This window comes from Myotis yumanensis, unplaced genomic scaffold, assembly GCF_028538775.1.
Source record: "Myotis yumanensis isolate MYYU_CA2020_CCGP unplaced genomic scaffold, mMyoYum1.0.hap1 SCAF_7, whole genome shotgun sequence".
NCBI lineage: Eukaryota > Metazoa > Chordata > Mammalia > Chiroptera > Vespertilionidae > Myotis > Myotis yumanensis.
The window spans coordinates 62,396,437-62,414,082 of NW_027223758.1; the positions used below are offsets into that span (position 1 = coordinate 62,396,437).

Sequence of the window (17,646 nt, forward strand, 5' to 3'; positions counted from 1 at the left end):
AGCGAGAGGAAGCGGAGGACTTGGTTGGAAGGTCTAGAAGGAGGAATCTCTGAAAGGTCAGAGGCCTCTGAGGGACCTTGCCGAAGGCTGCAGCCCCTACCTTGACTTTTCCAAACAAGTCTGATCCCCCGGGTGTTTTGCTAGTGTCTATGTTTAGTCTTTAAAGACATGACCTTGTAGAAGCATATACTTTCTCAAGGATACTTACCCTGCTAATTGTATCTAGAGGTTAATTTTAGTTTAAGCTGTCGTGACAATAAAAGCCTAAGAAGGTAGGCGAACAGGACTGCTGTTTACTTCTAAGGTAGAACAGTCCCTTAGCCCTCTCTTTCACAGAAACGTAAGTCAGAGAAATCTGTTCATCCATCACTCAGGTCTGCCCGTCAGCCCCAGCAATGTAGAACAAGCACAGAGTGGTGAAGTTAGTTGCAAAGACCATGGAGTAGAGAGTAGGATTTGAATCCAGCAGTTCAGAAACAAAGTTTGTACTCGTTTACTGCTTCAACCTTTGAACCAGGAGGTCATGGTTCCATTCCGGGTCAGGGCACATGCCCAGGTAGCGGGCTTGATCCCCAGTAGAAGTTGTGCAGGAGGCAGCCGATCAATGATTCTCTCATCATTGATGTTTCTATCTCTCTCCTTCTCCCTTCCTCTCTGAAATCAATAAAAATATATTTAAAAAATGTTTCTCTCTCATCGATGTTTCTATCTCTCTATCCCTTTCCCTTCTCTCTCTCTCAAATCAATAAAAACATTAAAAAAAAACGTTTACTGAACTGAATTATGCAGTTCATAAACATATTCATAAATATAGAGAACCTCAATAATAAAGTTTAACATGTTTTGGACATGTTAAACTTTACTATTGGGCAAAGTATACTTTGTTAACATTTGTACTGAAAACTAGTGTGTGTGTTTTTTTAATCTTTGCCAAAGCTACAAGAGATAATCTGTCCAAAGGTGACTGCATTAGTAATCAAGTAGGTTGAAGTAATATTCAAGGCCTCATGCCTCTTAGATTCAGGAAAACTTGAATCTAGAGAACTATGTTTGAGTATATATTTTTATGCTGATATATCAGAGACCACTATATACTGCATTAATTAATGCAAAAATGAACATTAGGCCCCTTGTTTCTCTGTTCCAAGCTTAACTGTTAAACAATAGAGAAGTCAATTACATTGTAAATTGTTGCCTTAGTCACTCTTGCCATTTTATTGTGGCTTTAGAAAGGACAAAAATGCACAGACTGAAAAACTGGGTGAGTTTCTTCCCATAGTTTAGCTCTATTACTGACATGAGATGCTCTCACCTTTGTTTTCATTTTCATATTTAACAATAAAAATAACACTTGCTGTTATAAGGTTGTTCTGAGTAGCATGTAATAATGTTTATCAAGTTCTTTGAACTGTTAGAAGAAAGGTAGTAATAAACACCCAAGCACAAACCACTGAACTGGAGCACTATTCAATGAAGGGTAGATGATTCAGGAGGGCCCTGAGCCATTATTAATGCAATGCTCTAAAACAGAATAGGAGAATTATTCCAAAAAACATTTCATGTATTTTTACTAGTAGACTACCACATATTTAAATTCACATCCACATTAAGACTATGCCTATATGATTTTTGAAGCAATATTAAGAAGAGAAAAGCAGTTGATTCCAAAGGTGACAGCTTACATCAGCAGATGTTTCTTAATGATATATAGGCTGGAAACTGGAATACATCCCATTTCAGCTTCCTATTGAACTCAGGGTGAATGGGCAGCCATTGTCCCATAAAAGAGTGACTGGGATCTTTCTCAGCATGCTATACCTGCGAAGTGGCTGTTTGCAGACCAGAGATTTCTTTATGGAGAAGTATCCATCCAGTTATGGAGGAGCCAGAGCCAGTTCAGCCCAGGCTAACTTGCCTATGAATAAGAGTTCTTAGGTAAGCAATAAATAAAGAAAGAAAGAAAGAAAGAAAGGAAGGAAGAAAGAAAGAAAAAGGAAGTTTGTGTCAGTTTTAGGGTTGTCAGTTCATAATTAAACATATGTGGGACACCATCCTGTGCATGAATGTCAACCTCAACTTTAAAAAAAAAATCTTAAACTCCCTTTTTATAAATATAAAATTTTTGTATTCTTTTAATAATCATTGAAATTTCAAAATAAATTTGTGCATAAAAAAAATCAAAGTAAAGGTACATTTAGAATATGCTTTTCAAATGATTTAAGCACTCCTATCCTCCGAGGTTTTTCATGGCTGAAGATGCATTACTCTCGTGTAGCACAGTCTTCTATGAATGCTAGTTATCTATTCCGGAGGGCTCTTCCTAGATATACTTTGTGTCTACGCCCAGACTCTTGTTCCATTTGCCTCGTTTATTTCCTGGACAAACTGGGCTGCTCTTTCATGGCAGCAGCACCAATATATCCTCTGTTTCGTGGTGTTTCTAGGGATTTAAATTCAGGTATTACTATAAAGGCTACTTTACAGCATATTCAGTTTTGTTTTTTTTTTCATTTAATGTTCCTGTCCCCGATTACCTTGTCAATCGGTTAAAGATTTGTCAGCAAGTTTGCTGCTGGGATTTTTCAGTTTGCTACATGCTCCTGTAAATGATGCAGATGGCATTCATTTCCAATATGTGAACGTGACAACTGTTTTGGTTCGGATTTATTATTAACCAAAACTGAGAACAGACTACAGCAACGGAATGCTGTAGATTTTGACTTTTATTTCTCGCTTGTCAGATTTCCCCAACGGCGCGCTTGATTCTTAAACGAGGTGTGTTTCCTCATCTTTTTTTCAGGAAGCAGGAGAGAGGTTGGATTGGAATACGACAGAGAATTTACCTCTATCAATAGAGGGACAGATAGAATTAAAGAGCAAACCGAAAAATCCCGGCATGTTTTTCGCAGAGAATGTTTTTTATTTTTAACCAGGGAACCTCGGATCAGTCTCCAAGTGGGTTTTTTTTTTTTAGCGCAAACATGACGCTATCTGAGAGCCAAAATGAGTGTCAGCGCGCCCCACCCCACTGCCTCCAACGGACCTCAGTCTCTTTCCCGCCCACAAACAACCACGACTACAATTCCCAGCAAGCATCGCGCAGTGCCGCAAAGGGACCAGGCCCCGGGCGGAGGCTCCGCCCCCGCATGGAGCATGCTGGGAGTTGTGGATCAGTCTGACTACTCCTTCCTTATATTAGGCATTCCCACTTGGAAGATGGCGGTGTATTGCCACGGCGAGTTCCCCAGTTTCGTAATAGGAGCTAAAACGTGACCGAGGATTGTGCCCCCTTGCTCTGCGGTGCTCACCACGTCGGTCCCCACCACGTCGGTCCCAAGGAGCTTAGCTCCGCCCTCTGCCCACACCCGTTCCCTTGACAGCTGAGGGAGTACTCCCAGCGGCGGTGAGGCCGGGTGCGCGCAGGCGCACCAGCCCGCGCCCCGTAGGGCTGAACTCGAGGGCGGGACGTGCGCTAGGAGCACCCGGCCGCGGGGGCGCGCACGTAGGCACGCAGCAGTCATCACGTGGGGCCCTGAGGATCGCAGTGCGCGTGGCCGGGCGGCTGGTGTGGGGTTGAGTCAGTTGTGAGACCCCGAGCTGCTGAACCAGCGGGCTGCCCAGCAACCGGCCCCGTAGCGGCAGGCGTTGGGGTGCGGGAGCCGTGAGCTGCCTCCATCGTAGAGCTCGGCTGAGCCGTCGCCGCCATCGTCCCCAGCCAGCTAGCAAGCCGCCGCCGCGGGCGCGCCCCCGCTCTGCGCTGTCTCTCCGATGGCGTCCGCCTCTGGGGCCATGGCGAAGCACGAGCAGATCCTGGTCCTCGACCCTCCCACAGACCTCAAATTCAAAGGTAGGCAGGAAGCAGGCGGCCCCAGACTGGGGTGCGGCGGGCGGGGGGCTTGATTTGGAGTGGATGATGGGCGTGGAGGGAATGTCTGCGGCCGGGGCCCCGGCGAGCGGCCCCTCCCCCACGCCCCAGCACTTCCATCCTCGGGCGGAACCTCGCTCCGGCTCTCGGCGGGCCGGCCCCGCGCCCGGGCCCGCTCCCTCCCCTGCCCGCCCGCGTCTCGGTGCGCGCTCCGGCCCGGGAGAGGCGGAGGGGCCCGGTTCTGCCGCCGCCGCCATCTTGCGGTCCCGCGGGGGCGCCTCCTGGTGCTGCCCGCGCTGCTGCCCGCGCCTGGCACTTGTCCTTGGCCCCCGAGGAACGACGGGCGTGGCCTGGGAGGGCGTGGGTGGGTGGTGACCTTCCCGCGTGCGCTCCGGTCTGCGGTGGAGACGGGGGTCTGGGGCTGGCGCAAGTGCGTCCGTCACCCGCGCGGGTGGTCGGGAGGCAGGAGGGCAGGCGAGCAGCGGCGCGGCGGGCCCTGGACACAGCTCCGGGAGAGGACCACCCCTCGGCCCGCGCTCCCTCCATCCACCTCCCGGGAAGGGCTGGGTGGAGCCCGCCCTCGGTTCTCGCCGAGGGGGTGGCTACCTGCCTTCCTGCCCCGCTGATTAGTCGGCTGTCAGGTCCGGGGGGAGCCGGGGAGGCGGAGGAGCCCAGAAAGTCTTCTGGTTCTGACTTCGCCGGCGGCGTTGGCGGAGACCCAGGCGCGCGGCTGGAAGGCCCTGCGTCAGCCCCAGGATGGGCAGTAGTAGGCGGGTAGTAGGCGCCTTCTGTCCTCCGCTGGGACACCTCGGCTTACCTTCCGCGCGGGGCCGACCTGCTGTTTGTCGGCTCTTGTTGAGCCCTTGAGTGGAGCTCTCTCGCTGCGGAGTCTTCAGTGTTCGCGGCTTTTGCCTTCACGTTTGTGGTTTCTCAACCGACCCCCGCTCGAGAAGGCTGGTCAGGTGTCACTCGGCTCTGAGCGCCGTTGATTGATTTTGCAGCGATGCCCACAGGCATTGATCTGACTTGGTGATCGGAGGCATCGAAGGGGCTCTGCGGCCCATTTGCTTTTTGATACGTAGGGTACCCTCGGGAAGAGAGTTAAACTGAACAGTTTCTTTTTAGAAGTAGTAAAAGTGTGTGACGATCCCAAGTAGAAGGCGGATTCCTTCCTATCTGCAGTTAAGTGTGAAGTAAGTTCCCATTTGGAGGACTCGGTGTCCTGTATTCTGTATTTCGGTTTCAGTAGCTATGAAGAGAACCATTTTTGTGAAATGTATAGCCATCCCACTGCTTAAAGATGTTGAATTTTTAATTGTACAAGATTGAATCCAAAAGCAAAATTATTTTACAACGGAAAATTTGTAAGTAGTTTTAGAAAATTTTAAAACATTGTATTCAGGTATTATGTGAGAGTAATAGTCTATAACTCCTTTATTTTGTAAGCATTGCAGGGCATTTGCAAATTTCTGAGTGGAAATGTCTGTGAGCTGCTTGTTAGGTAAAGATTTGGTTTTAAAACTACGAAATATTTTGAGGGGCACTAAGTGCATTTTATTATATCAAGTTTATGTGTGTGGATGATTTTATATAGTTCTAGTTGAAAGAAAAAAATGCCTCTGGGTAATCACTAAATTTTTTTCCAGAATTTAACTCTTTTGCATTTACTTTCTGACAGGCTGAGTTTCCAGAGAGGAAATTTCCTCTACTGGATAACCATGTGTGTATTGCTGTTAAGGACCTAGAAACCTTTAAAACTAGTTTTAGGCCAGGAAATTTCCACGAAGTTTGAGGCTTTCTCCCTAGAGAAGTTGTAATGTTGCTATAGTAAGAGACTAGTAATAGAGAAGCAAGTTCAACAACCAAAAGCCCTACACAATGACTTACCCATATATTTCACTTTTTTTAGATATTGGAGAACTACTAGCTCTGATGATAGAACAGGTTGTTCTAGTGTTATGGATGAAAGTAATTCACAAGTCTCATTTTAAAAAGTTTGGACATCAATGGCTACCCTTTAAGACTGACTTTAAAGAAGTGTTTCATTGAAAAGTTTAGGGACACAGATTCAGTTGGGTCATTGATTTAGTGAACATTTACTGAAAGTTTTGCGATATCCCTATATTTATAAGAGTATTAAACTGAGTAATTCATTCAACAGGTATCAGCTTATATTTTGGGATTCAGTGGTAAGCAAGGTGGAGAAAAGATTCAGTTTGTGGTTTAATGGAGAAAGCATACAGTTAAAAAACAGTAAAATGCCCTTGAAGAACTTGGAGACTAGTGAGGGAGACAGATGGAGGCAAAACAAGCATGAGGACAGAAGGCCCTTCCTTCCCATCCCCTCACCCATTCCTTTAGGAAACTTTCTAGTGAAAGCTTGTTCTCAGTTGGTGGGGGGCAGAGTAGAGTGTAGGGCAAGGGAGTGATGGTTTGCTCTACCACTGGTGTAGAGAATGTATGGCTAATGGTTTGCTGTGTTCTGTTTAAAGATGCATAATGGGAGGTTTGGGAAAGTGGAGGAGGAGTAGGATGAATTAGGAGGTGACACTTGGTGTCATTTGATTCCTTCCTCAGAGTTATTCTTTTAGTCAAAGGTAGTTTGCTTTAATGGAATTCTTTCTGTATTCTAATGCACAGTTCAACACTAAGTGAGGACATTCACTTAGAATCAACAGTCTCTTTATGCTTAGTTTGATGAGGATATAAAAAGTAATTTAACTCTGACGTGCCCTAAGTCACCTATACTTTTTAATTTAAGTAAAAGTCTGTTAAACGATAGTTTTGCAGAATGTCATCTTCAGGTAGGTTTATTTGAATTATTTCTAAGAGCGACTCATTTAATCATTCTGAGATTGGGTGATGAAGTTTTTCTCTTATACGGGGTAACGATGATATGAAATCAGCACTTAACCACAGTTGTGGAGAAGCAGATACCATTTTAATACATTTCTACATATCTCAATATTGTATTTAAAAATTTATTGTTTGTTTTACATAATTGTTAATATATGAAAGTGCTTTTAGATGTAATGAAGTAATTGTTATATTAGTAAAGAAAAAGTAGATATTTTCAGATTCTATTGTTTAAAGCCTGGCAGTAATTTCCAATCTGACTTAGACTTCAGATTGGAAATTCATTACATGTAAGGGATTGTTTTTTGTTTCTAACATTTTTACTATTGTAAAATTTCTTTTGTATTGTATAATGTTTTATTTTTTTCCATCTATTCGTAGTTTTGTCTCATTTGTGGCCTTCTTTTTTCTTAAATGCTAATGTTTCTGAGCTGATTTGGGTTCAGTCTTATCTCTGAACTTTCTTTGTTCAGTCTCATTGTTTTGAGGGTTTTTCTTTTCCTTCCTTTCTCTTTGTACACATTGTTACACATCTAATCTGTATTTTAATTCAGACTTGACAGTCACTTTTGGAATACATACTAATTAATTATTGACTGTCTGGATTTGAATGTTATTCAGACATCTCAAACTCATACTGGTTTTTTTTTACTACCCAAGCCTACTTGTTCTTCCCATATATATATTTAAAAATATTTTTTTATTGATTTCAGAGAGGAAGGGAGAGGGAGAGAGAGAGAGAGAAACATCAGTGATGAGAGAGAATTATTGATCAGCTGCCTCCTGCACAACCCCCCCCACCCCCCCACTGGGTGTCGAGCCTGCAACTAGGCATGTGCCCTTGACCAGAATCGAACCTGGGACCCTTCAGTCTGCAGGCCGATGTTCTATCCACTGAGCCAAACCAGCCAGGGCTCTTCCCATATTTTTTAAGTTAGTGGCATCATCATTACTCCTACCAGAAATACTCTGCACATCTAATAATTAAAATCTGCATTTCTCCACCCCAGAGATAGCTCTTGAACCTGTCTCCTTTAATGCGTATCTATTTTTAAATTTATTTGTTTTAATTCATTCAATTATACAATAAATATTTGAGTTTTTGCTTTGTGTAATGTGTGGTAAATCATTGTTGGATCTACAGTTTTGAGTAAAATAAAAAAAATTTCACGATCAATTCTAATGGGAGAGATAGATGCTAATTATATAATCAGAAGCAGAAAATGTAGCTATGAGAATATAAAATAGTAGACTTTGATCTGGTCAGGGAAGGCTATCACAATTGGACTAAGATTTCCTAGGACTGAGTAGAAGTTATCTTGGTGAGGAAGATAGGAAAATGCAGTAGAAAGATCCTGTGGCAGGAGGTTAACATGAAATATTTACATGTTATTTAACATAAAATTGAACATGTTAAATAACATCTGATGTTATTTACGAGGCTGAAAGACTCAGTGTGTGATGGTAATAGAAATAAACAAGATGGGTGTGGTGTTGGTTTAGTAGGTTAAGTAAGGAGTTCGTTTTTATCCTAACCCACTGAGGGATTTTAAGTTGTGGAGGGTGTGGGGAGGTGGAATAGTAGAGGTAGAGGGAATGGAGTGACATCACATTTGTATTTAAACATATATCTATATATCTATATATCAGCGGTTCTCAACCTGTGGGTCGCGACCCCTTTGGGGGTCGTACGACCCTTTCACAGGGGCCACCTAAGACCATCGGAAAACACATATATAATTTACATATCGTTTTTGTGATTAATCACTATGCTTTAATTATGTTCAGTTTGTAACAATGAAATTGGGGGTCACCACAACATGAGGAACTGTATTAAAGGGTCGCGGCATTAGGAAGGTTGAGAACCACTGATATATATGATTCTGGTAGCAATATGAAGTAATAATAGTTGGGAGATAGAGGTGAATTAGGCCTCGTTGCAATCCAGGCAAGAGGTGACACCTTGGACTGAGAATGGTGGAGATGATGAAAAGTTAGAGATATAAACCGATGAGACTTGGTGGTCTATTAGATATGTGCAATGAGAGTAGAGGTATCTTGAATGTCTCTGAGATTTCAGGCTTACTGAGATTTCTGAGATAGCTGGAGGAATGGTGGTGTTATGCACTGAGAGAAGAAACAAAGAAACCTATGTCTGGATAAGGACCAAATGCATTCGTTTTATTTGAGGATGTGTGGGAGAATGGTAGGAAGATCATGACTCATTAGATATGATATGTTTAGGTCCTTTCAACATGTTAATGAAGAGGTGACTAGTAGGCATTTGGTTATAGGAATGTGTTACTCAGGGAAAGTTCTGGACTTTGGATAATTTCTTTATTTCAAGTGATTATCTTTTTATCTTTTCTCTACTAGACTCCAGACCTGGAGTTTTTATCTCTAGTATCCCTCTCTCTCCAGCCTGTCTTCCACATTGCTGCTAGAACCATCCTTTGAAAAATGAAAACATGATACTGTTCCCTTGGTTAAAGAATCTGCAATATTTTCCCATTATGTACTTAACATTTTAAGTCCAAAATCCATTCCCTGCTTCTCCATTTCTCTTCTATCAATAGTTTTGGTTAAAGTGTTTCCCTAAACACTTTAAGCTGTTGGAAGACTCTGCACATGCTCTGTTTACAGTATTGTTCTCCCTCATACCTGTACAGGCAGTCTATCCAGTTTAAGAATCCCTTCCTCTTGTGAAGTGTTTGAGTCTCCCAGTCTTGAGTTGGTCACTGCCTTCTTCATGCACTATCGAAGTTTATCCTTACCTGTAACTACAGCACTTAACACATTAATAGTATTTATGCTCACACATTTTTCTCTCCCAAACTGTGCTGTGGACTACTTGAGGTTATATCCATTTCTTTTATTTTGAAATCCATAGTAACAAGATCTGGCATGGGATGATTGCCTAATAAACATTGATTACATTACTAAGGTGATTTCTCCTGTAATTCCCTTGTTATTAGTATTGGATGTCTTTTAATGTTTTTTTTTTTCACTAAGTAAATGGCGTGATTAAAAAAAAGTGTGTGTGGGGGGGTACTGTTTAAGATTAAGAAAACTTGGCTACAATGCACAAATTGAACAAGCCGACAACAAAAGAAACCGGTTACACTGGGAAAATTTCAATAGATTTAAATGTTAGATGATATTAAAGAATTATTTTTGGTTTTATTAAGTGACATTGGTGTCATGATTATATTTTTAAATTTTTTTTCTCTCCTAGAAATGCAAGCTCAAGTATTTAGGCTTGAAATGTTATGATAGCATACTGCAGCAAAAAAAAAAAAAAAAAAAAAGCAAACATGGTAAAATGCTAATATTAAACTTAGGTATATGAAGTTGTGAAATTTAAGTTCATGGAGGTTAATTAGAATCTGTTTTTATGAATGTTTGAAAAGTTTTCATAAGAAGTTTTAAATTTTTTTATTAAGTAATTTCAATCACATTTCACTTATAATAAACCTGGTAGACAAGCATTTGCAAATAACAGCCCCTTTCTTACATTAAATTTTTAAAAAGGATTTTTTAGTAGAAATACAAAATAATACTGCATTTTGTTGTCTGTACAGTATAATAAGCCAGAAAACATTTTTTTCTTTTAAAACAACTTTTTATGGTTGAAAGAAAGCAAGATCCATCCTAGATGAACTACTATCTCCTCTGAAAGGCAGATAAGACTTCACTGGCCAGTCAAGATAAGATATAAAAGCAACAGGAAAAAGGTCAGGAAGTGCCTCTGAGAAAAAAAGGTTGCTTGCTAACAGACTAGAGTAGACTTTCTTCACAGACCATCTCTGCTTGGTTAAGGAAGGTCTTACTTAAAGGAAATTTAAAAGGTAGCTTAGTACAGCAACCCAACAACCAAATTACTAACACTAACAATATCAAAACATCAAACTTTAAAGAATTTAATCAAGGTTTCCCAACTCTCTATGATATTTTCCACTACATAGAAAAATGTTTTCTTTTTGTACTCAACTGTCATATATTTTTGCAATCTTTAGGACCAGAATAACATCCGAAAAATCACCTAGTCCTACCTCTCACGTTAAAAATGAAAAGGGATGGATAGTAATGCATCCATTATGTGAGTGTAAATACTATGTAATGTGGTAATAGCTGAAAATTTCGTCCCTTTTCTGGAACTACAAAATTTTGAAGAGAGTCTAGTCTGTAGATACATTGTTCATTCTTTGTGCTTTACCTTTTCCATTAAAAAAAAAATTTTTTTTTAATCGATTTCAGAGGGGATGGGAGAGGGAGAGAAACATCAATGATGAGAGAGAATCATTGATCAGCTGCCTCCTGTACGCCTACTGGGGATCAAGCCCGCTACCTGGGCATGTGCCCTGACCCTGAATGGAACCGTGACCTCCTGGTTCAAAGGTTGACACTCAACCATTGAGCCACACCTGCTGGGCTGATTGTCTTACTTTTAGTGATGTTAAGTTGACTGGTGGTGATAGTCTTATCCTTACATTGAAAAGTTGCATAAATATGAGCCCATTTATGGTATATGTGCAAGAAAAAAATTTGGAAAGAAAATGTTAGCAAGCATTAGTTCTACTTTGGGGTTTGGGTGGTTTTTGTTTTTATATTTTTACTTTTCTGTGCTTTCCAAGATTTTTACAATGAACATTCAGTGCTTTTTATAGTAAGAGGAAAAAATTATTTTGCCGTTAGATTTGATGCCTTTGGTCTCATTTGTCCTTCCTAAATTAATTTAATTTTTCATTAGTTACTTAGCCCTTTACATAGTCTGAAGTGTCTTTTTTATTTTTTAATAATAAGGGGAGCCCTAACCGGTTTTGCTCAGTGGATAGAGCGTCGGCCTGCGGAATGAAGGATCCTGGGTTCGATTCCAGTCAAGGGCATGTACCTTGGTTGCGGGGTGTGCAGGAGGCAGCTGATCGATGTTTCTCTCTCATCGATGTTTCTAACTTGCTATCCCTCTCCCTTCCTCGCTGTAAAAAAATCAATAAAATATATTAAAAAATAATAATAAGGGGAGATTATATAAAGGTAAGTGGGAAACAAGGCTAATGTTCATAACCATGTAGTAACATTTCACAAATCAAGGCCTTTGAAGACAAGTAGAAAACCATGTTTATCTGAAAGTAAATATAATTTATAACTGACCTGTAACAGCTCACAAATCCTAACTGAACATATATATGTGTTTTAAATTTCATTGAGCTCTTTTTGTTAGCCTCTTGTGAGAAATATGATAGATTTTTTTGGAAGATTTTTTCTGGTAATGAACCGTGCCCGTAGACTATAGGTAGGTCTAAGCAGCAAACAAATTTATAGGACCCCTCTTCTCCCAGACAATGCTGATTGGCTTAATGGTGGGCACCTAACCCAAGGCCAGCCAATATATATATGCTGATGACTGACTAGTCAAAATTTTGATGCTCCTCCTTTAAATACAACTATAGATGATGATAGGCTTTATACTTTTAAAGTCGCATAGGCTTGGAGACAGTGACTGACAGATTTGGGTAAAGTGCAAGTAGAAGCAAGCTAGTTGAGAGAGAAGAGGGAGAGAAAAGCGGGTAAGAGATCTTGAGGTCCCAGTAATCACTTTCCCCTGAATGCAGTTTCTTCTAGTGAGGCCAGTTATACTTCATTTCCTGTGTCATTGAGATTGCTTATTTATATCTTTATAATCTCTTACATATGATTTTATGCTTTATAATAAAATTCCTTGATTAAACAAGATTGAACTTATGATTTGCGAATATGTTCAACTTTATGATTGTGACACATAATCTATGTTATAAAAGTAATTTAGACCAGTGTCTTAAATTTTTATAGAAGACACATCCATATAGATATCATTTTTGATGACTTATGTGTCATTAATATAACATAGTTTGCTTAGCTGCTTTTTTCTGGCATTTGGGATGTTCTCTATAACTAGGTTACTAAGAACATTTGGTAGTGTTTTCAAAACTTAGGTTTAAATGAATGAGACATTATTTGTATTATAGCTTTTTAAAAAATATATTTTTATTGATTTCAGAGAGAGAAAGGGGGAAGGAGAGAGATAGAAACATCAGTGATGAAAGAAAATCATTGATAGGCTGCCTCCTGCACGCCCCCTTCTGGGGATCAAGCCCACCGGGGCACGTGCCCTTCACTGGTATTGAACCTAGGACCCTTCAGTCTGCAAGCCGGTGCTCTATCCACTGAGCCAAATCAGCTAGGGCAGTATTATAGCTTTTTAAGGACATGATTTGATTCACTTACCAGTTTTAAAAATAGAGATGTCAATTTAAAAAGGGAATCTAATGAACAAAATAAACTGATGAACAAAATAGATCCCGAGACATGGAAGCATGCATGGAACAGACTGACGAATCCTAGAGGGGGAGGGAAGAGATTAACCAAAGAATTTATATGCATATATGCATAACCCATGGACACAGACAATAGTCCAGTGAAGGCCTGGGGAGAGGTGTGAGGGTAGGGAGAGAGCAGGGTGGAGGGGAATAGTGGGGGAAAAAGGGGAGGCATACATAATACTTTCAACAATAACAATAAATTGAAAAAATAAGAATCATTAATATGAGAGGGCTTTAATATATGAGTTTGCAATATAATAAGAATACAGACCTGCATTTTCACAGCTTTTTATTTTGTACCTATACATGTCCATATATAACCCTCTGTATATGTTTGTTTGTTTATATTTACATATATATTTATTTTTTAGTATTTGGGTAATCTGACATGAATTGCAGTGACTACCATACATTTAAGAACATCATAGTGTTTTTGTTTAGTTTATTTTCTCTTTGACAAAATTTTACTTTTATAACTTATATGGGAAGATGAATTGTTTGGTCTTGTTTTCTGAGTTCTGTTCCCATTGCTAAAAACCTATTGAACAACATTCTCGGAAGATATGTTTTTCAGAAGAATCTTTTCAGTTTTTTTCCCCTATAAGACTTTACCAATAAAAGGTTTATGGACAAATTAAGCTAATATGTATAGACATTTAAAAGTCCCTTCTGATTATAAAATCAATGCTTAATGTTTACCTACCACCTACCGACCACTGTTAACATTTGCTATATATCTTTTTATGTTTTCTGTGTGTAACTCTGCACATTTATATCTTGTAATTTTAAGTTAATATTATTGTGGCCATTTTTTCATGTTATAAATATTTTGCTTCTAATCTAACAAGAGCTTCAGATCTGTAAGTAATGTGAAAAGTGTTTATTTCAAGTTCTCCCAAAATACCAATTTCTCCTTTATTCTCTCCCATCCTATCTAGATTTTAAAAAGTAATCTAAAGTCTGAGATTTCAATGAGTTTGAAAAAATATTAAAGGTAAATAAATTAAGGTGACTTTATTTTTTAAAATTGTATTGAAAATGTTTTAGGACTTTCTTCAATGTAAACTTATAAAATATTTTCTTAGTGTTTGATCTTGTTTTAGGAAATGTTCATTGTTGACCTTTAGGACCAAGGGAAATACAATATCTATTTAAAAATCTTTTTTTATATAGTACTGACTTGATTGCAATTTCATGCTTTAATGTGTGGAAATCTACCTGGAATGCTGATGAATTAGGAAATAAATATAGCTAGGTATTTGCATAAAATACATACAGAGTTTAGGAGAGTTCAGGCTCTGGAGTCGGACCTGGTTTGATTTTCTACTTTATTGCTTTGTATTCTATGACCTTGCACAAGTGTTTTAACTTCTCTGAATCTGAGTTTGACTCATCCATGAAATGGGGATATACATAATAAAAGTATCTTTACCATAGGCTTATTATGAGTGACTTAAATGTCATAATTCATGCATTTACTGATATATGGTGAGTGTCTAATAAAAGCTAGCTATTGTAAAAACTTTTGTTGTTACATTTTAATATTACTACTGCTGCTATTCTTTACTGTGAGAATTCTCAGTAGATATTCTGCTTCATATGCATGATTATTTTAAGTTAATGTAACATGACATTATTAAGCAACATAACCCTTATGTAACTGCAAAACTGTTTTAATCAGTGATACAGCTGTTGATTTACTAAAATTTATGGAAACATTGAAGTAGTCATCATCTGCATTGCTACAGTTATGTTGTTTATATACTAGTATTTGAGCTGAGCATCTATCCTTCCTCATTAGAATTTTTACTTACGCTGTTTTAGTTAAGGATGAAGAAACACATAATGTTGGAATAAATGATTTATGAAGACCTAGAGTCATAGCATTTGAAACAAAACATGCATGCTTTTTTAAAAATATATTTTATTGATTTTTTTACAGCGAGGGAGGGAGAGGGATAGCGAGTTAGAAACATCCATGAGAGGGAACATCCATCAGCTGCCTCCTGCACACCCCCTACTGGGGATGTGCCCGCAACCAAGGTACATGACCTTGACTGGAATTGAACCCGGGACCCTTCAGTCCGCAGGCTGACGCTCTATCCACTGAGCCAAACCGGTCAGGGCAAACATGCATGCTTCTGATAGTTTTTGTTGTATATTGTTTAAAAAGAATTAATGTACTATTCTACCGTACTTCCAGTGTATATTCACTCAACAAATGTGTTAATAGCTGCTATGACTTTAGCCCTGTGTTAATTATTCTAGTTCATTCAGGGATGAATTGAATGCTTCTTCACAGGGGCTCAGAGTTTAGTTGGGTGAGATAAGACGCGCATAAATAATAAAAGAGAGCGAAAAGTGCTATGAGAGAGGTATAGATTATGTGCCATGTGAATTGTATGGTCAGCCATGTTTCTCTTCAAAGATTCATGCTTTGGTGCATTGCACTTTCTGGTATTAATTATTCAGAGTTCACTAACTCAGTCTATACCTCATAGCCAAGAACTCAGAAAGACCTTGTCAAGACCTGGAGGATCTGAAATTTTAGCCTGCTACAGTTTTGTGGGTGTTGGTAGAAGACATGAACAAGACTCCTGGGTTTAGAGACAAAGGCCATTATTCATAGCCTGTGAGCAGGATGAGCTTCATATTTGTGTTGGTTTCCATTGGCCCCTCAAGTTCCATGGCGGCAACACAAACGGTTTCAGTTTAGGTGGATGCTACCTTTATAGTGGGTTTTCATCATAGCTGAGAAATCTTGAGTTCAGGGAACCTGAATCTTTCATAATGGGCGGCATGGAAAGCTACCTGACTTTTTTTCCATAGGAAGCTTATCTTTATTATACTGGACAGTACACAAACCTACCCTCTCGTCAGGAGGAAGAAATTATCTTCCAAGACTGTTCACTATTTAATACATTCCTGAAAAGATAGTGTGCATAAAAGCTGTCACTCTCCACTTGAAAAAACATGCAAAAATGCTAGGGACCCATAGAGCATTGTCTCCCAACAGGCCTGAGTAGATAGCATAAATGGATGTCACAGAGTTCATGAATTAAATGTTCTTGTGCATTGCTAGTTTATCCTGAAATGCTATAAACTACATACCACTTTTTATCCTGAATTAAAATTTGATTCTCTTCACAGAAAGCAAATACTGACCTCAAGTTGATATGCCTGCTCAGGTTTTTAGGAGTGAGTGTACTAATGTCTTCATCTTACTTTAGAATGCATAAAAAATAAGATGGAGACATGAGCAGACAGAGATGGATAGATTGTTATGTCTAAAGTAATTAGAACAAAATGTTAATTTTAGAATTTAGGTAAATGGATATGATTTTTCACTGTGCAGTTATTTCAATTTCTCTTTATGAAATTTTTCAAAATGTTGGGAAAAGTCAACTGAACTCTTATTTCTCCCAAGTCAATTTTCTTTGCAACTAAACTCAGCTTGGCATTCAAGAAAACTTTAATGCAATTTACATCAAAATATGGATGGATGATAACCATTTAAAAATTGTTTACTCAGAGTGGTTTTACTATTAGCTGTTTCTAGTTTAATGGGGTTCCTTTTAAGATTGGGAGGTTTGGACAATAAAGGTCCCATTATTTAGTAAGACGTCATTACTCTGAATACTAGAATTTTGGATATAAAACCTGAATATCAAGGACATTTTATGCCTGAAATACATTTTTAGGCAAAGGAGGCAGGATAGTCCACTTTAGGACATCCTTTCTGAGTGAGCTACCCTAACTTTTTCCTACCTTTGAGATTACAGGTTCCAAGTTTTTTTTGTATGGCGAACCCTTTTTATATAGAGGCCATATTTGTATATGTTATATTTCTGTCTGATAGGATTTGGGGCCTGGAATAGGATTTTGGCTTATTGGCAATGACATTTGTAAGTGGAGTGAGGACAGAGTACTTAGTGACAGAAAATGTTATAGTCCTTTAAAAGGGGTACTAAAGGAGAGTTCAACCCATGTAATTAAAAGGTCGAGCTATTTTTATTATAGTTCCCTCCCTGCCCACCTCCCTGTAAAAGATTGTAAATAGATGTAACTTGAATTACGTGGAATTTTCTTGTTTTTATGGACTTTTCTTACATATAAACAGCGAAATTTCATCTCTAACATAGGGAGTGTGTGTCAGGTGGTTCTTGTGATTGGTGACTAGTATACTATCAGATAACTTGAAAATGGATTATTCCAGTAATTAAGCATCTATGTTGGACAAATGACAGGATTTTCTTTCTTTAAAAAAAAAAAGGTTTTATTACCTTTTGTAACTTTATTTTTATTGTTGATGCTATTATAGATGTCCCTCCTACCTCCACCCAGCCCCAGCCCCCCTTCCCTCTGTCTGTCACTTTATTGTATGTGTCTATGGGTTAGCTTCTCTAAAAAAAATTAGAAGTTTGTTTTGTGTAAAGGAAAACTATGTAAGGAATTATCAAAAGTAAATGCTCATGTAATCAATGCTCAGGACAAGAAATAGAACTTGGCCAACATTCCAGAACTCTTCTTCTACCCTTTCCTAGTTACTACCTCCTTTCTCTGTTA

The 17,646-nt window shown here is 39.2% G+C and overlaps 1 protein-coding gene across 2 annotated transcripts in view; it reads left to right on the forward strand.

Annotated features, from left to right (window-relative positions):
• The first annotated feature begins 3,534 nt into the window (after window positions 1-3,534).
• VAPA (VAMP associated protein A) overlaps window positions 3,535-17,646 on the forward strand; it is a 43,621-nt gene continuing 29,509 nt past the window's right edge. Inside the window, exon 1 of one of the 2 annotated variants that reach the window (XM_070420668.1) lies at window positions 3,535-3,847. In XM_070420668.1, coding sequence (XP_070276769.1) covers window positions 3,769-3,847 — 79 coding nt within the window. In that variant the 5' untranslated portion in view covers window positions 3,535-3,768. The remainder of the gene's footprint in view (window positions 3,848-17,646) is intronic. The other variant, XM_070420669.1, reaches the window with a different exon arrangement.